Source organism: Aspergillus undulatus (genome assembly GCF_047715775.1).
Source record: "Aspergillus undulatus strain CBS 261.88 unplaced genomic scaffold BDV17scaffold_8, whole genome shotgun sequence".
NCBI classification, from domain to species: domain Eukaryota; kingdom Fungi; phylum Ascomycota; class Eurotiomycetes; order Eurotiales; family Aspergillaceae; genus Aspergillus; species Aspergillus undulatus.
Genome location: NW_027396612.1, coordinates 1 through 24124, shown reverse-complemented (window position 1 = coordinate 24124; position 24124 = coordinate 1). Strand labels below are relative to the sequence as shown.

The following is a 24124-nucleotide window of genomic DNA, read 5'->3' as shown; positions in this document are numbered from 1 at the left end:
TCATTCTATATGAGTCAAGATATAGCTTCTTACCATCCGTTCGCCTCAATGGACGATCACCTGTTTGCTCAAGACCTAGAGCAGCTGTCGGTCATTCATTGCCATAAAACTGGCCTTCCGACTGTGGTTAACCATTCTCTCCACGGCCTGTGTAGCCTCGGATCCGTTCCCGGCGCTCTAGGGTACACGGTCATTTGCAGCTCCTGTAACGCTATCCCAAATGACAAGAGACTTATCAAGAAGTTAAACAAGGGCATTATATATCTCGAAAATCTGTGCCACCTGCTTGGCTCCACGGTTGAGTGTGTTCGCGAGGGTACAATCAATAATGCCTCTATCGTGACTATTGGGAACGGAGCCATCATCGCGATTCCCCAGAACACAGACGACAAACAAAAAGCGCTTGATACAACTAATGTCTTTACGAAACTCCGCGTCCAGTATAGCAATGCGCTCGTTTCGACGCAGTACTTCTACCCGCGCTCTTTTACAGAAAGCCACCCCGCCCTGAAAGGGGCCTCACCCGATCACTTTGACCAAATCGAGATCAATACCGGTTTGTGTCTATTCTCTAGGCAAATCGTATCTACATCGCCAGGTCATGGAGGGGCGAGGAATGGCATCGACAACCATGCCGTTCCTCCCGTGCCGAAGGGGGATTCCCCGGCGTTGTATGAGCTGGAGGCGATTACGAGACTTTCCTCTGCGATTGCGGATATAGTTGGTCTTGTCGGCGCAGCATACAGCAGGCGAGCCGTGCCGATTCGTGTGGATATTGATATTCCCGAATTTCAGTACTATTGGACAGCCTGCGATCTGCTTGGGAAGGGGCTTGTCACGGTGCAATATGTTTGGGGGTGGATCGCCGCGGTGGACCGCAGAAGGGAGCAACTGGGATTGGCCATGAAGTCTGTTCTCCAGAAGATGCTGGTGGACAGGAATCTCCTGGTTGGCGTGGAGATTGGTCTTAGTTCGGAGACCGAGGCGGTGGTTGCGCTTGTCAAGGAGAAGCTTTCTTGTGAAGATGTACCTTCCTTGGAAGAAGTGTTGCAAGCGTTGAGGTCCAGGGGTGAGGATCCAGGACTATGTACAGTTTTTCTGAACAGGCTGGATTCACAAGAACAACCGTCCACCATGGACACGCTCAGTTGGCTAATCTACGTGTTCAAGTCCGTGAAGCCAGCCCTAGCGCAGCAGCAACGACCAGGGCCTCAATGTGCGGATGGAGACGATGCGCCTGATCGGAGGCTCATCTTCCAAGTCGACAACGTCAATGAGTGGAAGATCTTCGATCGGGCCAGATCATACCTCAAGCACTACGCGCGGAATTGTCCCGGAAACACGCCCAAGTCTACGCTGCTAGGCTTATTCCCTGTTCAGAAGGTCTTTGTCGCCGGCACAGATCGCTCGGATTTGTATATTGACAATCCGGGCTGCCACTTCTTGCTGGACGCTAAGAACACCACCATCGGCCCCCTGGATGTTATTTCTCGTGTCTATGGGAGACGCGTTAAGCAGCAGGTGCAAGATTCTTGCGCGGAAGTCGGTTTCCAATAGACGGACATAACTCGTGAGGTACATTGCTTAGTGTGTACCACGTTGTTACTTGGAACCCACAGTGAAGACCTTACTTTTTTGTTACAGCAAATGGACTCTGCCTTTAACCCTACTTACTCTATTTCGCTTAATCACCACCCAATATGGAATGTAATAGGGCGAACATCGAATATAGCTGTGCTGTAAAGAAGAGAGCTCCTGGTGTCCTAGGTAGTGATGGGATCTTAGTATTTGAGGATATCCTAACTAATATACCATCGTCCTCCAAGGAATTTCAGTGTCCAATGATTGTATAGACCATGATATAGGTCATTACATAGGTAATTCTTCATACAATACTGCATCATACAGTCAACATGCGCATCTCGGATTCTCTCTTTCGCATGTACAAAACCCCCATCCGACCAGCAAAGGCCTTGAGCAGCTCACCACACTTAGTATTTCTCGCTGGATAAATTGGAGTCCGCCCCTCGCGATCAGGCAGAGGCACATCCGCGCCATGCTCAACAAGTAGCGGGGCAATCTCACAGAAGCACCACCCAACAGAGCGGCGCTCAAAGCACTTTCCTCCCTTTGGCTCCTTATACCATCGCACGTCTGACTCCTTTCCTCGCGCCCCGACTGGACTGCCCGGCCCGGCCCCGCTAACCCGTCCGCCCGCGCGTGTTTCCGTCGTCTGTCGTGCGTGCCCCTAAACCAACTAACCCAACCACCACGATCACGACCATAACCCTAAGTCCACGAGTCCACAACACTACTACCACTACCACCATGGTCACTACCTGATCCCCGGGTGTAGTACCTATAATACAATGCTTGCTTTTTCTTCTGCCCCCTGATAATCATGCACTCGCGAGATACAGTCGCGCCGTGAAACAGGTTCAGGCACGCGACGCGGATCTAGTCCCTTGATAGAATATATAAACTCCCTTCTCTTCAAGAGACATCGTTGATTTAATTTAATAAATAAACTAGCACTATTAACCTAGCCTCCTCTTTACTTGTCCCTCTTGTTCCCTTCTCTTTTTTCTTCTTCTTATACCTTGCCCTAGCCCCTGGCCCTGCTACTAGTATAGATCTCTTTCTCTATAACCTGACCTACCAGGCCTGGATTTATACTACACCGCGCTGCTGCTATACTATCTCCCTGTCAACCCTGATTACGTACTTGCGCACCTACTACCACAGCCACCTGTCCGGTCTCAATTGCCGCGGTAGAATCTGAGGAGGAGAGCGTCGTTTATCGGATTTAATCCTGGAAATTGAGTGGGGCTATAGGAATGTTCCTTGTGGGTTGAGCTTATTGCCCTTGTTTCTGGGAGAGGAGTTGTGACTTTAAGACCTGATTGATTAACTGCATCAATGACTTTTAACACTGGAATAAGGATCTCATTAAAAACCTAACAAGCACCTCATTCGGCCCATCATTAAGTGCCTCATCAAGCCTCTCATCTGCAATCGCTTTCAAAATCTCATCAAGGCCCCGTTAAGCCTCCTGTCCAGCGCCTGCCGAAGGGCCTACGTGGAAGCATATCTTATTGCAAGCCATAGATGACTGGGCTACTCTTGAGAGCAACTCACTCCGATCTTACAGTATTATAACCTCACTACACCCCTGATCCAAGCCCGGCGGCGACAACGACGAGACAGCGTGTGATTCACAAAGCCCCCCTCGAAACCCACCCCAAAATCCTCCCGGCGTTATACGCACCCACAAGAACCAGCGCAACAACAACAACCGTAACCGGCACTGCAACCTGCCAAAACAGCGCCTGGTTCAGCTCCATATCGCGAATGTCAGCGGTATTCATGCCCAGATAGCTCGAGACAAAGGACAGCGGCAGGAAAATAACTGAGACAATTGTAAAAACTAGGATCGCTTTCCCGTGGTCCTCCTGGATAATGTCGACGCGCTGCACGATCTGGCGTTCAAGGGTGTCGGCGCGTTTTATGAGTTCGCTGAAGACGTCTTTTTTTTCCTGGAGGTCGGTCTGTAACGATTGTAGGACGGCGCGGGCTGGGTTGTCGATCAGGACAGTATCGTTGTCAAATGTGGAAGAATAAAGAATTTCGAATCTTAGATTGTCGTCTTCGTCAAGATAGAGATCTGACTCTGGGCTTTGGCCTGTGTTGTCAGTGCGGAAGTCGGTGATTAGTTTGAGTTGTTGGGAGATGTTGCAAATTATAGTCTCGAGTTCTTCGCGCAAGAGGTTGATGTCCAAGAGCAGGGTCTTGCTAGGTCGGTTTCGGGCTTCGAGTTGCTAAAGGAAATGAGTCAATAATCACTTCGAAGTGGGTAAAATGAGGAATCGACGAGTCTACCAGAGCAGTCGTATACGTCGCGTACACCTCCCCAATGTCTAAATCAGGCATCTCTTTGCACGTCGAGTGGCCCCGCAAAACAGATTCCAGAACAAGAGCAACGATTGTCCCTAGACCCGGTGCGATTACCTCCTCATCGGAGCGGAAAATGGCGCAGCATTCGTCCTGCGCATGATCAAGCTGGGCAAATAACTGGTCTATATCGCTGTCCGGGTCGTAAGGGAGCCGCGCGCGAGCTCTAAATTTGGATCTATCACGCTCGCTATCAGATTCAGAGCAAGAATAGGACCGGTCTGATCTCGTTGGCTCGTGGCTCAGCCAGGTCATGCTCCTGAGCCTTGTCGTGCGCCTTGACCAGTGCTTGTGGCTCGCATTCCTTGGAGGGCTTGGGGGCCGTAAAGGGTCTCGAGACTCTGGGCTAAAGTCTCGAGCTTCCGGATTTGGCGGGTCTCTGACGTTAGTGATGAGGCGAGATGCCTCAGATGACGCTTCCACGAGCAGTATAACAATTTGAAGGAAGGCTTCCACCAAAGAGCTCGGGATTGAAGGGTTAGCCACCCCAGCGAGCCCCTCTCGTAAACCCTGGATTTGGCGTAGGATTGGGCCGAGTGGAAGGGCCAAGATGTTAATTTGGTATGGCAGAAAAATGTCAATGGTTCCAAATCGGAAGGTCTTGAATGATGTCAGCATAAGACAGTACCAGGACTTGCGTGGAAAGATTACCTCGATCATCGCGGAGACTGCTGCCCACACCTTTCCCTTCACTATACACTCGTAGTTGCTGTCGATAAACTCATCCAGTATATCACTCATATATCGCACAAAAGTTATGATAAGGTCAATGATGTAGCCATTCACTTGGTGAGTTCGGAATGTGTCTATCTGTTCGTCCACACCGGACTTTGTTTGTATCGGTAGTTCATTGTACGCTTTTGCCACAAGAGGATCTGAGAGGAAGAGGATGTGGCGGTGGATGTAAGCTAGCAGAGCCCTCATTCTCTGGTTTGCATCCGGATCGTCTGATAAATCTTCAGCAGATTTCCCAACTGACCACTTAAAGACCGGCTGCTTTTCCTGCCGTTTGTCTCCTTCAGTCTCAGCCTCGACCCTGGATGTGGGTGTGAGAGAAATACCTCCTTCCTGAGTCTTGATCTGAAGTTGGCTCTGAGGTTCACTCGGAGGTTGGCTCTGAGATTGCCCCTGCCCCTTCTTGGACTGAGACCTCGCCGCCTCTAGAACATACTCCGGCGGCCAATAATAAGGATCGATGTACTGGTAGGGATGATCGGTATATATGCGATGTTTAAAGCCATCGCTGGGATCCATTGCACGGAGTCGACGTTCATGATGCTCAAGCATCCTCTGATCTAATTGCTTGAGAATATCTGATACACCGGAAGGGTATCTCAACTCAGGCACGAACTTCGCCGATGGTTTCGTTTCGGATTGTTTAGGAGAGGCGAGGATAGCTAGTAATTTGTCATCGTGCGATTGAAGCAGCGATCGCCAACGGTGTGCGTCTATAAGACTGCCATCTGCCTCGAGCTTATAGACCCAGTTTCTGGTGTCGATTGAGGCCTCTGAGACTGAGCTCATTACAGATTGTACTCGGTATAGAAATTCCTACAGTTGAATAATCAGTACTGGCATCACAACAGGGCAAATTCACTTACAAACCACACACGACATCTACTCCGCTCAAGGCAGAAGACGAAACCAGAAGCCGTAGTAGCCCGAATTGTAGGAGGAAACGCGTCTTGTCCCCCAATTGCACGGGTAGTGATCGACGATCGCTGACAATCATAAACGGGCGTCGGTGAACATGTCGCGACAAACTTATCGCCGATACTTAGAAGCCACAGCTGAGGGACGTGAATAATCTGCTTGACGTGACTGTACAAGCGTCGAATTGCTTGCTGGTTCTCCCGGGCCATGGAAGAGTCGAGATGGTAGCCAGACTGCACCAGGGGTTGAACCCAGTGCATTTTTGTACGGGAAGCAGTGTTTCTTTTCGGCGGACTCTGTGCCTCCTGCAGCAAGAAGTATGGAATCGCCGTGAAATTGACCGTGACGCTCTCCGCGCGTCCCAGGAGTTGAATCTTGGTCGAGGCAGGAACTGTACGGAATCGGCCACCACGGAATACCGACTCCTCGCAGACAGCGAGGAATCGATCAAAGAATTTGGTTATGCTGGCCTGTGCCCCTGGGTGTTGTAGGTGGTCGAATCCGTACGCTTCAAGAGCGCCTCTCAGAAACGAGTTGAATTCCATCCCATTGCTCGTCAAGTGCAGCCACCGCAACTGCTTCGGCGAGCCGATTCTTGCTGTCGTCGATTTATTTAGATGCTTCACTCCCAAGAGGAGGAGTAGCTCATCCTCATCTTCCGTGGAAGTATTCTGAGCGGTGGCTTCAACCGAGAAAACGGTCTCTCTGGGTGTTCCCGGCAGATCATCGCCAGGAACCACCAATTGGATTCCCGGCTCGTCTTTTCGATTCAAGAATCCAGGCATTTTTTTGCCTTGATTCAACGCATCGTCTATGCAGAAAAACAGAGATGCAGACAGACGCCGATGCGATGCAAGACAGATGTCCGTAAGACGGTGTGCGGCTGAGCGAAAATGTGGGGGGCGGGACTGGTGCTACTGCCACGTCTCGATCGTTCCTGCCACCAACCTACCCCTCCTGACCGCACCTGCGCTCACCCCGAGACCACAATATCCCCATTCCAAAACTCGCAACCTCAGCCCATATAAACAATACAAGAGCCGAAACATGACGACAGAAAACGACCCTTTTCGTGAGGCCGTGTCCAAGGAATTCACCGAAGCCGGCTACGCCGACAAGGAAATCCAGACGGTTCTCGCGCAGCAAGACGCCCTCCGACACGGCGAAGACAAGAACCCAAGACTCGACCCGCACCATAAGCCGACCTGGATCAAAGTTCATACGAAACATGTCCTCCCGAGTACGTTGGATGCATTTCATCTTCCATGGGAGTATGATGAGGTAAAGGTCTTTTCGGTCAGTCCTGGACGATGCTAACTAGACGGGCAAAAGCTGGATGAAGACTATGTGCTCATAAAAAAGTGGATTAGTATGGAGCTGCAGGAAGATCTCTTCGAGCACACGCGGCAGGTGCGCGAAGGGCATTTGAGGGTTTCCAGTCGCGCTGGAGGCAAGCATACGTACGCAGAGGCGAAGCGGTACGGGCGAAATACAAGGGTATATGGAAACGAGAAGCTGGCTGGCTATAGTGGCGCGAGGAAGCGGTGCGCGACAGGGAAAGAATGGATTTATACATAATCTTTGGTAAATGATTGAACATGGAATTGATGAACGTTTTTCATGAGGTTCGCTTTCTAATTCCTGTCGACCGTACGACCTGCCTATTTAGGATATCGGATTGACGACCTCCGATCACCGAGGTTTATGCAGAAATTTTCTGCTATTGCCACCGTTCAAAAGTTATATCTCTTCTAGTTGCTGTTTCCGGCTAGATTGCTGATTATTATCTGTGTATTTAAACCACCGTTTGCAGCTAGATTGAGAAATCAGACCTTCATTCTTTTATATGATTAGTGGTTGATGTCGAGTAATTTACACCTAGGCTGACGCTCATAATTCCCTACCTCAAGTTTGATGCGTCAGTCGCCTCGCTTCATATGGGCACGCACGGCCAGTGATTTTCAGGCCTTGCCCGTACTTGGCTAACTCTATTCCATGAGCCCTCATCATTACCAAAATAGGCAAGGGGGTCTTCTTTCAAGCTGTGGCGAATAAACGCCTGGGTAATATGGTGCCAGGGCGAAATAGAGATTTTCTGACCTAGTATTGCGGAGCTTAGAGACCCTAGAGTTCTCGATAGCTGGGTTGAAGAAATAATAGAGCTAGTCTTCATATTAAAGAACAGCAGAAAGTCATTTCTAGGTAGTTTATCCCTAAGATGTAGGGTTAAAATACCTCAAATGGCCGAGTTGCTGCTAGGTAAACCAGTACTAGGTAGGAAATGGATTCAGGTAGAACTCTAATCGAGTTTGAAGCCACACTAGTCCTTGAAAAGGATGAGATAGACAAGGTGTGGACGCGGATTAGAGACTTCGTCGCCGAAATCCTGGGGGTTTGTCGGAGAGGGGTTTGAAAACGCACGCCACCGTTGTATCTGGAACGTGGAGCTGATCGTCCATTATTGATTATTGTGCTTGTCTTTATCGAGGTTCGTGGGCCGGGAATATTGATATATCTGATGTATAATGATATAAAGTTGCCACTAGGGATAAGACAGGTTAGTGGTGTCATAGGCTCCTGGAAGCGTAGTTGCTGCTTTTACCTCTGACAGCGCTGCTCTTTAGCCTTGTGGAGTAATCCGTGATATTATTATCTTGCACCTGGTTTATTTTATGGTAAGAAAAGTCGCAGCATTTACGAACAGTATGCCGTATTCTACAATCTGAGCGTACGTCGCAATCAAGGTGTCTTTTCGGAGCCTCGACATAATCTCGTACCAACCAATCCAATCCAAGACTTGTGTATAGATCTATGATACTCCCATATGAACCAGGGTCCGACCGGTAGGAGGATGGTCCCTCACGGAATCGCGAGTTCCCGCAAATCTTCGCTCTATCGCAGCGTCATTCATGGCACGCTCGGGGCGTCTCAGCCGCTGCAAACCTCGCATGCCTCTGAACTACTGAACCCTGTGCGGAGTCAGACAAAAGGAACTTGCCGAATGCGAGGCCTAACATTGTTAAGGCGTGGGCAAATGGTCCCTGAGAGCACCCGATCGGCCTGTTCAGCATGGATCATTCCATTGTAGCCGGCAGGAGCAGTCTTTATATCCGAAGTCCCCTTCCTTCTCCCACGGACATTCATTGACAGAATGCAGTATTTTACCGGGAGTTCTCATATTGTCAAAGGGGCCGGGCCAATCCAGGATAATAGAGGACTCTACGGTTAATATGCTGTGAGCCTGTGACGGCGCTGTTTCACTTCCAAGCACCTTCGCCGGAGAAGTGGAAGCGATCTGCAGATAGCGCAGGCGCAGATACATTAACCGGTATATTAGACCGACTACCAGGAGGCTAAATCAGTACAGACAGACACCTCGCAGCACAAATCCGACACTAAACGCCATCATGCATATCCACGCGCTCTCTCTTGCCTTGCTCTCTACGGGCGTCTTTTGCCGGTTGCCATTGCCAGAACAGCCCAAGCTGGAGCGACGGGCGACGACCCAGATCCCATCCGACTCCTTCAACGATTTCGAGACGTTCTGGAATTATCTGTATCCCTGAGGTGATACACACAATGGAGGCGCTCGCATGGATTCCGATCACGTCAGTGCTAGCGATGGCGTTCTCACGCTGACTGCAGAGTCTGTATCGGGCGAGGAGGATCCCATCCACTACCTCTCTGGAACCATTCATGTCAAGTCAACCTTCCCAGTTGAGGCTGGTGGGTATGACGTGAAGGCCGAGTTCATTGCACCTGTAGCCACGGGGACGTGAGCAGCGTTTTGGCTCAACGCTGCGAGCGGCTGGCCGCCAGAGATCGATATTGCCGAATGGAAGGGCTCTGGCAAAATCTCCTTCAATACGTTCAACACGTCGGGCGAGGTGACGGCGCTGGATGTCGGCTACATAAACCCCGACGACTGGCATTCTGTCAAGGCTGAGCTTCGCGACGAGAATGGGGCCGATATCAGTGGTAACTTTTACCTGGATGAGGAGCTGGTGACGACCTAGTACGCCAGGGACTACGTTGGCCAGGGACTGCGACTGTAGGTTCGGCATTAAATAAAGGGAGTATATTTGGCTGACTGGACTTGCAGTATTATCGATTACCAGACTGAGGAATCTTCTGGTTCTCCTGCGCCTACAGAGTTTTTTGTTCCGTGCCCGACTTTGCTGATATCTATACTGACATGGTGCTCTAGCAACGACTTTCCAGGTTCGCAATGTCGAGGTTATCAGCCAGAACCCACGAGTTGTCCTTGAACAAGCATTTGCTGCGTTATTTTATTTGAACCTCGTCACTCGCTACATTATTGAAGAACGCTAGGAACCGTGGTAGTGAGGATTATAGTCTGTATTAGCAGCTTCAGCCCACTATATAGAACTCCAATATATCTATAAATTTAACCATACTCAACTGGCATTGGCTTATTATGCATAATTCTAATCAAATACGTCCATCACATAGCGGACATTCCTCTGTGCCTCCATCCACTTCTCAGCACTATCCACTCCCAGCGCACCGCTCTCACCCTCACCCTCTGTTCTCGCCATTTCCTCCCTGAATATCTCCAGGATAGAGCCCTTGACCGAGTCGGCCACCCCCCGAGATCCACAGACAAAGACCTTTGCCCCATTCTTCCACATCTCCACGACGTCCTGCCGGTCATGCCAGATTCGATCGTTGACATGCTTACACCCCTCGCTGCTGTCCGTTGCCCGACTAAACGCCCACCGCACGTCAACAACACCTTGTTCCTGCCACTCTTCTAACTGGGCCCGGTAAAGATCATCCCTTCCGGGCTCACGACAGCCGAAGAAGAGAAGCGCGGGCGCAAGTTTCTGACCCTGCTTAACCAGGGTTGCGCGCTCCTGCAGAAAGCCGCGGAAAGGCGCAATGCCTGTCCCAGCTGCGATGCAGATCATCGGCGTCTTCTCGGACTCGTCGGGCATGCTGAAGCCTGTGGCGGATTTGCGGACTGTTACTTGGAGGATGTCGCCTGCGTGCAGGGAGTCTAGGTATGAGGTTGCTACGCCTAAGTGACGGGGTCCATCCTCGCGCGACCGCGACGGCGCGTCTAGGATGGAGATGCTGATTGTGGCGTGCTTAGGGTTCCACAGAGGGGATGATGAGATTGAGCTGTGATTCAAGTTAGGCTAAATTGAGTATAGAGAAAGGAAGGGGGCACTGACTATTGTCGCATTCGCATAGAGGGCAGCATTAACAGGAAGGCTCCCAGGGTTAGATTGATTGCCGGGTATTGCTCTAGAATGTCCAGGACTGAGACGCTCTTATTGAGGATTTCGTCTGTATATGTCTGACTGGCGAATTTTCTAAGAGTCGTCTGTGTGTCGGCGTCTGTGCTGGCGTCGGCCATGACTCGCAGGTCCTAGCGGGTGGCCGATTAGATATGAAGGGAGAGGATACATTGGTGATTCTTGCTTACCTTGCGAGTAGCAGGCTGCGACAGTTCGACATAAGTACTCAAGATATCGTTGGCTGCGACCGGCCCATCTGTGGGCAGGGCAGTTGCTGGCCCCGAAGCTGCGATATTGATCTGTGCATCCCAGGATAGCTTGAAATGTCGCATTGCTCGACGAACGGTCTCTGCAGGGTTGATGGGCAAGATTGCGAGATAGTCGCCTGCTGTATAGGTCACGCCCTCTGGAAGACGAATCTCCAAATGCTTCTTTCGCCGCTGTTGTTCGGCTTCGCTTGTTAGTACCTTAGTCTCCACGACCATGGCCTCGCCCACATCCTGGCGCAAGGCCTGTGTTCTCGAGTTGGAAACAGTCACCTCTACACTCGCGGCGGGGCTAGACGATGACTTCTGCTGTGCCTCTCCTCCGTACTGCGCGACAAGCTGAGGCCACAGCGCGTTGTCAGCCCAGGTCTCGAACGTAGAGAACATCTCGTCAGACGATGCATCGGTGAGACCTAGCTCGGTCAGACGCTTGCCTCCCAGTTTCTCCAGGGTGCTATCAACGAGTTTGGGAATTCGGTGGAATGTCGAGGCCCATTCCTTGTTACCACAACCAAATAGAGCGAAGGAGACGTCTTTGAGCGCCATTTCATTCTGATCGAGACCTTCCAGCCAAGACACAAATTGCTTTGCATTATCAGGGGGTTGGCCTTCATATGAAGATGTAACGATAACGACCGGTTGACCCTTGGGAAGGGCAGCACGGGCACTGTCGAGACCGTCGAACTGAGAGACATGGAAGCCTTTGGCAGGGGCGTCTGCTGCAAGCCGTCGCGCCAGCGTTTCACAAGTTCCGCTGTTCGAGCCATAGAGGATAGTCAATGGAACACCGGTAGAGGGCCCGTCGTCGGAATTGGAGGGTGCGTTGGTTTGCGTTGCTGCCGTCGCAAGACCCGCCAGTCGACGCTCGAGGGTCGTCGGCGTCAGGCCATGGCGCAACTTTGCCTTCATGTACAAGTCCTTCGGTTTGATAGTCAGGGTCTGCTTGTATTCGAGATGGTAGCCTGGATCCAGCGAGAAATCGAAGTTCTGGAGCAGCATGGCCATGACCAAGAGCGCCTCCTGCCAGGCAAAGGGGCGGCCAATGCAGGCTCGCATGCCGTTGCCAAAGGGCTTCCATGAGTTGGGGAACTCTTTCTGGCGCGCGTTAAACGATTCATCGGACATTCGCTCCGGTTTGAAGTCGCGCGCGTCGTCGCCATAGATCTCCGGGTCGAGGTGTGACTTGGCAAGTAGATTGACGATAGTCTCTCCAGCCTTGACGGGGTATTTGCCCGCGAGGAGAGTATCCTCAAAAGCCTCGACGGTGAACAGCGGAATTGTTGCATTGAGGCGCAGGGTCTCGCGGAGAACGCTGTTGATGTAGGGCAGCTTCGACAAGTGCGATACTTCAATAACCCCTTGTCCGACCACCTCGTCCACCTCTTGCTGGGCCTTATGGTACGTTTCTGGGTGGGTGAGCAGTTGATAGAAGACAAAGGAGAGAAGGCCAGAGGTTGTTTCATGGCCTGCAATAAGGAAGGTGATTAGATTGTCCATGATGCTTTCGTCGGTCATTTTCAACCCGGTTTTCGAGTCAATGCCTCGCAGCATGGCGTCAAGAAGATCATTGCGATCGCTCTTGCCGGCCTTGCGTGCCTCGAGCACATGCAGGGCTGTATCGCGAAGCACAGCAATGTCGTCCTGGAACTTTTGGTCGCGGCCACGGTAAAAAGCTGCTGGCAGTGGGAGGCGTCGTGACTTCTCGCCGGCTTCTGTCAGGAAGTCGCCCATGGCCTCGATGAAGGGGTGAAGGACGGGCGAGTAGTAGCTGTTGAACCGGTAGCCCATGGAGCACAGGGCCAGGGTATCCAGGGTCAACCGGGTGAAATCGTCAGTGACCATGATGGGCTCATCAGGCCCGTATCGCGCCCACTTGAGAGCCAGCTGGCTGGCGATGTCATGCATCTCGTCGAACATGCCACGGATGGAGAGAGGCCCAAAGGCAGGCATCAGGACGCGGTGGGCGATTTCCCAATTGACCTCTCCCATTCTTGCCTATGCAGTTGTCAGTGTCTACCTGCAAAATCTGTTCTCGCATTTCATACTGTGAATAGCCCATCATGGACTCCATCTCGAACGTGCTTCCGCAGTTAGCATTCTGTATACGCCCGATGATATCATATCTTGCTCACCAATAAGGCCGAATTGACCGACTTTTTAAATCGTTTCTCGTCGCAAGTTTCATCGACCAGGGCATGAGTCGAGACGACGACGACCGTCCGGCCAGGGAAGCGCAGTCGATAGATCTCGCCCAGCTCATCGGCCAGGCCGACCATGGACCCCAGAGGGAACTCCTGGTCGATCGCGCCAATATTGCCAAGCAGTGGCAGGCCACTGGGTTCTGGGATTTCAGCCATCTTTGTGTGGATGTGGAAGACTGCCCAAGGGGTGTCCGGGAGGGCGAGCTTAAGTATAAGGGCCTTGCGTGTCGGGCGCATAAGCCATGACTGTCAGTAATGCAAACCTTGGATGCACCGGCGAAAACCGAGACGGTGGAGTCAAAATAAAAATAATTTACGACCAATGACTTTTACCAGATCAGGACGCTCACCGGGCGTTGTGCCTCGGCTGTATACTAATCAGATCATCTGCTGAACACCAGTTGCACCTTGTCAATTGTCATACGGCGAGCCTGAAGGCAACTTCGTATCAAATAACGAATAACAGTCAATAAGAAGAACATTAAGAAGAAGAAGAATCATGAATAATCAGCTACTTCAGCCTGCCAGCTGTCTTGCCACTTACCTGTTATGTTCTGGCATGTGTTAACCCTATAAAGTAGGGGCTAGTCTACATTGGGATGGACCTCGGCTTGACGTCACCACCAATGAACACCGAGTTATGTAATCTTGTTTGGATGAAGACGCCTCAGGCATAAATCGGTTTTTCAATGGCAACGGGGTGTCATGGTTGTTATCTGGTATGATCTCGTTTGTAGTACCCTTTATATGCCATTTGAAGCAGTGAGGCTGGGAGAGAGCTGTGGGAGTATGAATTTTGCGGATCGTTGTTGAGACTGTCAGTGGTGCTGCCGATATATATATCCACCGGCTCTTCCTAGTAGGATCGGTAGATGTGCTCCCCACAGCGTGGTCTACTAATAGGATGCTATGAAGTCTTCAGATACTCGCTATGTATCGGTACTCCGGTAATAATCATACGTCCCCTGGTTGTCTTTGCAACTGATCTTCGCCGCAATCAATTTGACACGGAGCTTGCCCGTTCGAGAGCCGACATGACATGAGACTGATTTAGCCTGTTAGTTTACCCCACAGCCTTAATCTGAATCCGATTGGCCGTCTTGAAAGGGGTTAGAAAGCTTGCTCCTTGCCGTTTCAGCCTGGTATAGCCTGCAATAGTGTTGTCCAAGTGACAGTTTGTCTATAAACATCTGACAGGAGGGGTTTCCGCTCATCCGACTCGGTTTTACCGTTTCAATGCTCGACCTGGCGGCTAAAGTCGAGACCATGTCTCCTGCCTTCTTCCGACCCTGTCAAGGACACTATATGAAGCCGTGATTCTCCACAGACGGTTCGGGCCGCAAGCAAGTCCAGAATTTGATTACGTCTCTACTACTACTTGAACATGTATTGGAAAGCCGCGATCCTTCTTCTAATCTCCCAAGCCCTGGCCGCAGAGGCAAAGGCAGACAAGCGCCAGAGCTGCCCCAACGTCCATGTATTCGGGGCTCGCGAGACGACTGCCTCCCCTGGCTTTGGCTCGTCTGCCACTGTTGTCAATGCTATCCTGAACGCTTATTCCGGAGCCACCTCGGAGGCCATTGATTATCCTGCTTGTGGAGGCCAGTCCTCCTGTGGTGGTACTAGTTACAGTGCGTCCGTGGCGGCTGGTATCGATGCAGTAGCCTCGGCCGTGAATTCGTTTAATACGCAGTGTCCAGACACCAAACTCGTACTGGTGGGATACTCGCAGGTAAGTCTCTTAAGCAGGCTGCTGTATCGTGCTCTAATTATCAATTACCTAGGGTGGCGAGATATTTGATGCAGCTCTTTGCGGCGGCGGAGTGCCGAACCAAGGCATTTTGAATACTGAAGTTCGCATCTCCCCGTCTGCTGTCGAGATGGTCAAAGCTGCCATTTTCATGGGCGACCCGCTTTTCGTGGCAGGCTTGCCTTACAATGTCGGTACTTGTACTGCTGGCGGGGTGCGTTTCTCCTTACCGACTCCTGTTTCTATGGCTGACTGGCTACAGTTCGATGCTCGCCCGTCTGGCTTTAGCTGTCCTTCAGCTAGTAAGATCCAGTCGTATTGTGACTCTTCGGACCCCTACTGCTGTAATGGCAATGACGCGGCGACGCATAACGGCTACGGCGCAGAGTATGGACAGGATGCGCTTCAGTTCGTGCAGGGTCTGCTTGGATAGTCTCGGATTGAGCCAAGTCGTGGCTTCCCGAAGACCTTAAGTTGGGGACAGTGATGGCTAGACTGGGAGATGGCCTGATGCCTGATCAATATATTGAAACTGCCCTATCCTGAAATAGTGCTATATATGCTTGTTTTGACAAATTTCCATTCTTGCTGACATCCTTTATGTTAGTTATAACCCAGATTGCCGTATTAATCACCGTGTAGAGCCCTGAGATTACTGGTACAGATGCCAAAGGCATCCTCTGCTATTCCCAGTGCTAGCTGTTTATGCCACAAAGGTCAACAATTTCAGGACACCCAAGGAATTAATACCTATTTGATTATCTGGTAGTACTGCTGCCAAAACGGCCTATGCTTTGTCCGACATCGAGCCTCGTCACGCACGGTTTGGTAAACAAGCAGTGTGGCAATGAAGATGAAATAAATTCGCGGAACCAGATGAGTGTATCCCATACATAAGGCTGTGCACAAGGAGAAAATAATATCCCCGATGCAATTGAGATGCCGCACAATGCCGCACCAGCCTGGGGGCTTTAATGTCAAACAGTGTTCTATCGTCAAGGAGTTGGGATGACGGAAATATACTAGAGAAAAGGAGCAAGGAGAGGTGCGTGCTGCTGTCCGCAGTGATGTACTTGCTTTTTATCACACTCGGCTTCTTGTCCCAAAAATGAAGGATGCGTTATCAGGCGCGCATGCGATATTTATGGTGATTTGAAGAGCGGAAAATGGCATACCCTGCCAGCCCAACAAGGAAGATTACTCCACTGCACCAATATGGCGTTTCGACGGGGTATACAGCCGAGTATCGAGTCTGGCATGTACACACCATTGGAAGCCGTGCTGCTGGGCCCCAGGCCAGCGAAAAGCCCGCAATTGCCGTACCTTGTAAGCTGCATTGACTTTTTCTCCTGAACCAAAGCTATTGACCCAGAAATATAGACCGGCGTCGTGAAAGAAGCTCTGTGCATTTCATAACAGATAAAAAGGCAAATGGAGACTGACTTTGTTTTCGTGCGGAGTTAGTTGTGCTTTCGCGCCCTGCTGTTGACCATGGATCAATGGTGGGACGGAATAAATTTACAATTCAATGATATTATGTAAAGATGCACTATTGCTGTTCAGGAATACTGATTGGATAGAGGCAACGCACCATTGTCATGAAAAGGTGAAAATGGCAGACGATTGACGGAATCGCGGGAGAAAATTATGGCGATAAGGAAGGGGGGTGTTTCCGTGCGGGGAGCTTCTCTGCTCATGTTTTCTGGTCTCCTCACTACAAAGATTTACTCTGTTTGATTGCTTTCTCATTCTGTGCCTGAATTCCGTCATTCTAGGTAACTAGGATAGTAGTGTACCTACCAGTACGCAGGATTGCACTCAAGTGCTAGTGGGTATATTAATAGGTCCATATTCTAGACTGGTCAGTGTGGGCTTCTGCATCTCTAATACACTGTGTTCTACTATGGCAACAAAAACTGCAGCGAAAACATTCCGACGAGACGTTCTATCTGGAAGATACCTGCATGCGTACGTTGAAGCTGTCGTCGCCTGTTCGAATTCTTGGTCTAAACGTCTCCTTATATATAGCAGCTGAAAGGTTATGCATGAGAGACTGTATAGTAGGGAAGAAAAGCCCTTTGGCAACTACCCTTGAAGTACTAAAAGTACCACGACTAGAATAAGATGATCAACTTTTTACATGGAATTCAATCCCGTTTCTGTCCCCCGACACCCTTGGGTAGAACTTCCCCTGGTTCCCATAGATATCCCAGAAGTGGAACCAGACGTCTCCTGGTTGAAAAGATTGTGATCTGCCTGGTGCGCTGCCGTCAAACCTGACATGAGTAAAAGACGGCACCCCGGCCCTTTCATTGACCTTGAGGTTCGCAGTCATATCATAAGTCCAGCCTTCGATCCGGGTCCAGTATTGGATATGGCCGTCTATCTGATCGTTCAGATACCACCCAGCGGTGACGACAGTGTATCCGTCCTCTTCAGCAATGTCAAAAACACGGCGTGACGAGGGAGATTCGTGACCCCAATATACTTCAGCCTTTTGTAGCTGATAGACGCCCGGATAGACATAATAGTTCGTCGCGTGCCACGTGTGCTCCTTAGGGTTATCCAGATCCTCATGCCAGTACTGTCTCCAGCGCCCGGAAGCACTATTTTGCTCGATCTTCAGCTCCCCGGGCGTATATTCCACTGCGGGAGTAGCCTTGATCGTGACAACTGAAGAATTCCCTCCCCCCTCTGTCGTGGCCCACTCCCCGTTGCCCTGTAGGATCCTCGCTCTGAACGTCTGTGTCTCGGCTTTGGTTGTCGTAAGCCACGCGACGAATATGTTGCCCTTATCAGCTGCACCCTGTCTCGGGGGTATATCTCATTTGGTGGACAAAGTCATTTTCAACATAGCTGACCGCCCATCCGGAAGGAAAGGGTCGGCCTCCCTCCAGTTGCAGCTCGAACGTAAGAAAATCGTGGGGCCATAACGTGTAGGGGCAGTCATCTCCGGTATCGGGATCATGCCGATGCGCGGTCAGGGAAATGGTGACCCTGGCCTGCATGAGCCCGTTGGCAAAAAGCTCATCGTATGTCCCGTTGGGCCCGGCTTCGATGGAGAACGAGTCCACGACCCACGGCTCGAGAGCTCGATAGTCACCCATTGTTGGCGGTTTTCTGTAGGATTGAGTTTTCTGTAGGATTGAGTAGATAACAGGGCCTACTGAGTAAACAATGCAAGAGCAAAGGATGGCGCGGTTCGCCTGTAATATATACTCATGTGCATCTTTGCCAGTATGCAGAACGTTCGAGCCTTTTCCAAAACAACCTTCACATAAGGTTCGACTTGCCATGATGAACACACAGTAGCCTGACACATATTACGCAGTAGAAATAAGCACTGCCCTATAGAGATACAGGAGGTAGTATTTTATGCAACAAGGTTTAATTTGTTATTATAAACACACAGTGGCCTGACATATATTACGCACCGGAGGTAAGCACCACCCTGTAGAGATATGGGAGGTGGTATTTCGTGCAACCAAGCTTTAGTTGAAGTCAATTTAGACCTGAGTAAAAAAGACTATAAGCACTTGACCCGGTGCAGAAGACGCCATGGTGAAGTCATGAGCAGGGTTGACTTATCCGCCACCAACTTTCTGGAACTCTGGTCACGAATCCGAGTATGCGACTTCTTACCAAAGGTCTGAGCTGATGTGCTGTTGCGTAGCGCATGAGTTGGCTGGTGTTCCGGTGTGGTACTAGTAGAGACCCGAAGTATCCAAGCGCACGCTGTATTAAAGACCCAAGGCTTTAGTCCTTCAACGTCTAAAGAGTCCTGTGTGATGCAAATGCACAGGAGGAGCCGTCTCCAAAACTTTGCCAGACACACAGTTCATCAGCAGCTAGCATCATGGCATCCAGCAGTATCTATACCCAGGGCTCAAACTTTGGCAATCTCCTGCAGAAGGGGGTTGACCCTCGCACAGGCCAATATACCTGCGCCATCGACGTTTGGGAGGCCGCCAGCGAAGCGCGCAACTGCCCTCCGCTAAAGCTTACTCTCTCATTCAACCCATTGAGCCCGGCTAACCTGGGTTTGGGCGAAGGTTGGTCATTCAATTTCACCTACTATGATCAGGACCGTCATATCCTCAATCTCTCCACCAGCGAGAGCTTCCAAGTCACAAAGTCGGAATCGAGCGTGACAGTCCAAGATCAGAAATTGAGGAACTTCAAGTTCCAAAAAAAGGGCTCGGTATTCGTGGTAGCCTATAAATCCGGGCAGGTTGAGGTGCTGGGAAATGACTGCGGTGTCTTCGACAAATATGTCCCTTGTGAGATCTATGCTGCTAATGGACGACGCTTGGACCTAGTCTGGACGAGCTATGGCGGGCATCCGCAACTTGTCAAGATCCAGGAGAGCGCAGAAGACCTGCTGAAGATTGACTACTCTGCCTCTCCACCGAAGATAATCCGATACCCCGGATCCCCAGAGGAGAGCGTGTTCCGTCTGCGACTGAATAGTAATCAACTGACGGAGCTGGTCCTCCCTTTGCCGAATGAGCCGTCGTGGACTTTCACGTATCGAAAGTACGACCAATGCGTGTGCATCACAGAAGTGACCAGCCCAACCGGCCTAGTCGAAGCGATGGCCTACAATCCATCAGGCCACAAGCTTCCGCCAAAGGGCCCGATGGAATCCGTCCCTTACGTTGCCCAACACACCGTCAAACCCGGTAACGGCCAATGCAACATCATCACCACCTACGCATTCTCGGATAACAATTACCTCGGCTACGGCAGCAAGTTTAACTGGAGCGATGATCAGGACAATCTCTACCGGACAAGCGAGGATTATGAGTATTGGTCCACAATGACTGTGGATGAAGGGGCCGTAACCAGAAATATATACAATCACTTCCATCTTCTAATTTCCTCGGAACGGAGAGAGCCAGGCAAAGGGCCTCACAAGGTCACGCAGAGAATCAAATATTACGCTCAAATCCCTGGCAGCTTCCACGACCAGGTCCCACAATTTCAACTGCCAAGAACAACAGAGACGACATATGAGGATACCAGTAACAAATGTGCGCGAGTGGAGACAACAACGCAGGAATATGACGAATGGGGGAACCCTACCAGGGTGATTCAAGCAGACGGGGTAGAAATCCGCCGCACGTACTATGATCCCCAAGGTGAGAAGGCTTCCGACTCTGATTCAGGAGACGTGGGATGTCCACCAGATCCATATGGATTTAAGCGTTATATGAAGACGAAAACGGTCATCCCTGCCCCCAGCAATTATCCGGCGCTAGAGCGGACTGAGAAGTATCGGTATCGCCAGATTGATACTGTCAACGAGGCCCCGGCTGACTGGTTCGTGACTGCGCAGCAGCAACTCAGTTCGGATGGTATCTGGACCCTATCGAGGACCGCATTCACTTATGTCGAGAGGCCAACGACGAGAGACCACGGCCGCCTTAAGAGCCAGGTAGTCAGTCATTTGGATCAGTATGCAACCACAAAGACATGGGACTTCGTGTACCCCAAGGGTACCCAAGAGGTTGCAATCACAACGCGGACCACAACATTCGACGCGTTGACAATAGACGAGCAGACCCTCTACTCCACCAATACCGGGCTCACTCGAGCACGCAAGGACTCGAATGGGGTCGAAGATTATTTCGCCTACGACTTGCTTGGCCGGATTGTGAATGTGATCACCTCTCCAGGTACGGAGTTTGAAGCAGTCCAGACGTATGACTACCTAGCTCTTGGGGAAGGAAAGGGTGTCCAAACCGAGGTGACGGATATAAAGGGTGTCAAGACGCGGTTTATCAGCGACGGTCTGGGACGACTTTGTCGTGTAGAAAAACAAGACCCTGAAGTGGGTGAGTTTCAAGTGCTCTCTCAGCGCAAGTACAATGGGCAGGGTCAATGCATCAAGGCGACGGAGACCGACTGGTTGACGGGCAAGGACGGCAAGCTCAACTCTCACGAGATCACTCAAGCACTGGAGTATGATGACTGGGGTCAGGTCTGTAAAACGACGGAAAGTACAGGGCGGGTTACTCTTTCCAGGTCGGATCCTATTGAGCGCTCCACCACTGCTGGTATAGAAGGAGAGGGGACGACGACGGGGGCCGCCCAGTATGTACAGCGTTCTACAAAGCTGATCAATCACTTTACAGCGAGAGGAAATACCGCTATGACGGTCTGTACCGTCTTGTTGAGGAGGAAGACCAGTTGGGCCGTGTCATGAAGCATATATCCGATAGCTTTGATCGAGTTACTAGGACGACCTGGTCTTCTGGTAAAACTGCGACAACCAAGTACGATGAACAAGGCCAGGCTGCACTACCCGCTACAGTCAGCGTCAACGACTATATAATAGGAGAACAGCAGTTTGATGGTCTCGGCCGCGTGAAATCCCGCAAGGTTGGTCCGCGTACCACCATCCAGACATACCAGGGGAGCTCTCCCGAGCCTGCAGAAATATCATATGCACATGGCAATGTTTGCGCCATGGAGTACGAGCCTGCAATCCAGTATACGCCAAAGAGTATCGATTGGGGCGGTGGGAGCATCGACACCTTCGCGTATGATAGCAAGTCCGGGCTGCCAACAGAGCTGAAAGGGTCGTACAGTACACTGACCCGCAAATACTCGTCTTTGGGCACCCTGTGGGCTGAAACCATTGATATCCACGAACGCGAGGCGTTCTCCACCGAGTATCAGTTCTCCATCGGAGGCCGGTTGCAGCAGTACACCAACCCACACGAGCAGACACAGTCTGTGGACTATGATGAGTTTGGCAGGCCTGGCATCTTCACGCAAGGTAACATCAAAGTGACACTTCAGTATGACCAGGCAAGCCGACTGGAGGAGCATCAGGTTGAAGATCAGGAAACAGGTACGGCCTTGTCGGCCGTCTTGACCTATGATGATTTCGGCCGTGAAACCTCTCGCAGCATGAGAAAGGGCGAGGAGACACTTTCCATCCAGGTCCAAGGGTATAACGAAATGGGGCTTGTTAAATATCGCAACTTAATGAACGTGCAGGGGCTCCCGATCCGTGTCGAGGAGTTCATCTATGATGACCAGAACCGTTTGTCCGAGTATCAGTGCTCAGGGGAGCGAGCGCCGCTCAGCGAGCAAGGCAGGGCGCTTCAATCGCAATTGTTTAGCTTTGACAACTTTCACAATATAACCAAGAGGACTACTGTGTTCCAGGATAAGAGCTCCAACGACACCACATATACCTATGACAAGCAGGACCCATGTCGACTACTACAGATTGCCAATACTCATGACGATTATCCGAAGAAGATTACCCTGGATTACGATGCCGACGGCCGTCTAACGAAGGACGAGCAGGGCCGTCAGTTGGAATATGATACGCTGGGCCGACTTATCCGGGTTCGTGATGACAACAAGAAGCTGCTTTGTGAATACCGCTACGATGCTACGGGGAAGCTCGCCAGCCAGATTGTCCCTGGCAAGCCCGAAACCTACCTCTTCTACAGAGAAGAATCCATCATTGCCACCAAGTCCGGTGATTGTCGGACAAGTTACCTATCGGATGGAAAGACATACTGGGGCCAGATCACGCAGGAAGATGACACCCAGTCGCCCCAGGCGCAGCTCTGGGCAGGGGACGGGCATGACACAGTCCTGGCTTGGGTTGATAGCCAGGCGCCGGATAACATCCAGTACCAATCATATACCCCCTACGGGCTCGGTGCGGAGTCTGGACCAGATATAGCCTTCAACGGACAGTGGCGCGACCCCGTCACAGGTTGGTATCATCTCGGCAATGGATACCGGGTGTATAATCCTACCCTGCAGCGCTACCACTCTCCTGACCCCTGGAGTCCTTTTACTTCAGGCGAAGCCAATCCATATCTGTACTGCCTCTCGGACCCTATTAACCGACTAGACCCCAGCGGGCATTTCAGCCTCTTCGGCATCGACATCAACTGGAAGACCTTCTTCGGAGCCGTCATAGGCATTGCAGCAAGTATTATCGTGGGCGTGCTCACTGCCGGCGCAAGTCTCGCCGTCGAGATAGCGGTGGGGTCAGTCGTGGGAGGGGTCACCTCAGCCGTTTCAGGCGTCATCGGTGACCTAGCAGACGGCAAGACACCGACCTGGAAAAGCGTCGGCATTGATTTCGCCGTGGGTCTCGGTGGTGGCATTCTTGGTCCAGTTGCTGGCAGGGCCTGGAATGCAGCTTCAGCGGCTATCGGAGGTCGTCTGACCGGTGGGCTACTCGGGGAATTGACAGACGTTCTGCCCTCATTTGGGGCTGCTGCCGGCAAAACTGCCGCCAGTTCTGTCAGCAAGTCAATCTGGCGGTCCGGCTTGAAAGAGAGTCTGGAGGTTATCGGGGCTGAGGCCCTCTTCGAGCGAGCAACCGTGGCCGCAGTCGAGAGTTTCTTTTACAAGACACTGCCGCTCAAGGCTCTCTGGGGTATGGGCTCTGATCTGGTGACAGGCTCTAGCGATGACAGTCCCTCGTCACGGTCTCAGTCGTCGCAATTGCACTCCACCTCCGGCTCTGCGCAGGCTGACCCGTCCGAAAGGCCGCAGGTGGGAACGCCTTACGTCTCGAGGGGTTCCAACCTTCCCAGAGATACCATTCGGCCGTTGCAGAAGGATGGATCATCTGGTAAATCGTCGTTTACGACGGGCCAGTCTGTTGCTGATATACTCACTTTGAGCTCTCGGTGTTCGTATGCTTTGTCTAGGGCCGAGGGAGGGCGGAGGTCGGAGACTGCGTCCTTTGACGATTTGAGAGCGAGGATTCGGGCTCCACCTCATTGGGACTCGTAAGAGATTTCCATGCCGGGATGGCCCTCAAGCAAGGCCATTTTACGACGCTGCAGGGGATTGATCCGTTGATCCATTGAGCGAACTTCTCGATATGGCGACGAAACCAGCTGGTAAGACCAATGCAGTGTTCTAGCTGGTCCCTAGGAGCCGGAGCACCGCACCTGACATGGACCCGTCCGGCCCCCGGATTGGTCGCCCCGTGCGTGCTCCCGGCGCCCCTCGTGCGTGGCCCCATATCCTCGCCCGTCGCCAGCCGAT

The 24124-nt window shown here is 51.4% G+C and overlaps 7 protein-coding genes across 7 annotated transcripts; 5 read left to right on the top strand and 2 right to left on the bottom strand.

The window, feature by feature from the left end:
* Nucleotides 1-48: 48 nt before the first annotated feature.
* Nucleotides 49-1557, top strand: BDV17DRAFT_288337 (uncharacterized protein; the record flags this gene model as incomplete). Its single annotated transcript, XM_073761366.1, has 1 exon — nt 49-1557. The coding sequence occupies one exon, from the start codon at nt 49-51 to the stop codon at nt 1555-1557; it is 1509 nt and encodes a 502-aa protein (XP_073618585.1).
* Nucleotides 1558-3163: 1606 nt separating this feature from the next.
* BDV17DRAFT_226384 (uncharacterized protein) lies at nt 3164-6470 on the bottom strand. The gene is made up of 4 exons (XM_073755711.1): nt 5553-6470; nt 4603-5502; nt 3880-4551; nt 3164-3818 (listed from the first exon to the last, which is right to left on the bottom strand). Exons 1-4 carry the CDS (start codon nt 6387-6389, stop codon nt 3216-3218), a joined length of 3012 nt encoding a protein of 1003 aa, XP_073618584.1. The 5' UTR covers nt 6390-6470; the 3' UTR covers nt 3164-3215.
* Nucleotides 6471-6651: 181 nt separating this feature from the next.
* On the top strand, nt 6652-7182 carry BDV17DRAFT_288335 (uncharacterized protein; the record flags this gene model as incomplete). The annotated part of the gene is made up of 2 exons (XM_073761365.1): nt 6652-6885; nt 6937-7182. The coding sequence occupies 2 exons, from the start codon at nt 6652-6654 to the stop codon at nt 7180-7182; spliced, it is 480 nt and encodes a 159-aa protein (XP_073618583.1).
* Nucleotides 7183-9011: 1829 nt separating this feature from the next.
* On the top strand, nt 9012-9620 carry BDV17DRAFT_279900 (uncharacterized protein; the record flags this gene model as incomplete). The annotated part of the gene is made up of 3 exons (XM_073759793.1): nt 9012-9160; nt 9218-9379; nt 9410-9620. The coding sequence occupies 3 exons, from the start codon at nt 9012-9014 to the stop codon at nt 9618-9620; spliced, it is 522 nt and encodes a 173-aa protein (XP_073618582.1).
* Nucleotides 9621-9963: 343 nt separating this feature from the next.
* Nucleotides 9964-13777, bottom strand: BDV17DRAFT_255275 (bifunctional cytochrome P450/NADPH--P450 reductase). Its single transcript, XM_073756908.1, has 5 exons — nt 13267-13777; nt 13180-13215; nt 11057-13129; nt 10803-10999; nt 9964-10749 (listed from the first exon to the last, which is right to left on the bottom strand). The coding sequence occupies exons 1-5, from the start codon at nt 13570-13572 to the stop codon at nt 10053-10055; spliced, it is 3309 nt and encodes a 1102-aa protein (XP_073618581.1). The 5' UTR covers nt 13573-13777; the 3' UTR covers nt 9964-10052.
* A 942-nt stretch (nt 13778-14719) lies between these two features.
* On the top strand, nt 14720-15518 carry BDV17DRAFT_279898 (putative acetyl xylan esterase (Axe1); the record flags this gene model as incomplete). Its single annotated transcript, XM_073759792.1, has 3 exons — nt 14720-15067; nt 15120-15299; nt 15348-15518. The coding sequence occupies 3 exons, from the start codon at nt 14720-14722 to the stop codon at nt 15516-15518; spliced, it is 699 nt and encodes a 232-aa protein (XP_073618580.1).
* Nucleotides 15519-18941: 3423 nt separating this feature from the next.
* On the top strand, nt 18942-23866 carry BDV17DRAFT_301425 (uncharacterized protein; the record flags this gene model as incomplete). Its single annotated transcript, XM_073764254.1, has 3 exons — nt 18942-21181; nt 21223-23282; nt 23319-23866. The coding sequence occupies 3 exons, from the start codon at nt 18942-18944 to the stop codon at nt 23864-23866; spliced, it is 4848 nt and encodes a 1615-aa protein (XP_073618579.1).
* Nucleotides 23867-24124: the final 258 nt, after the last annotated feature.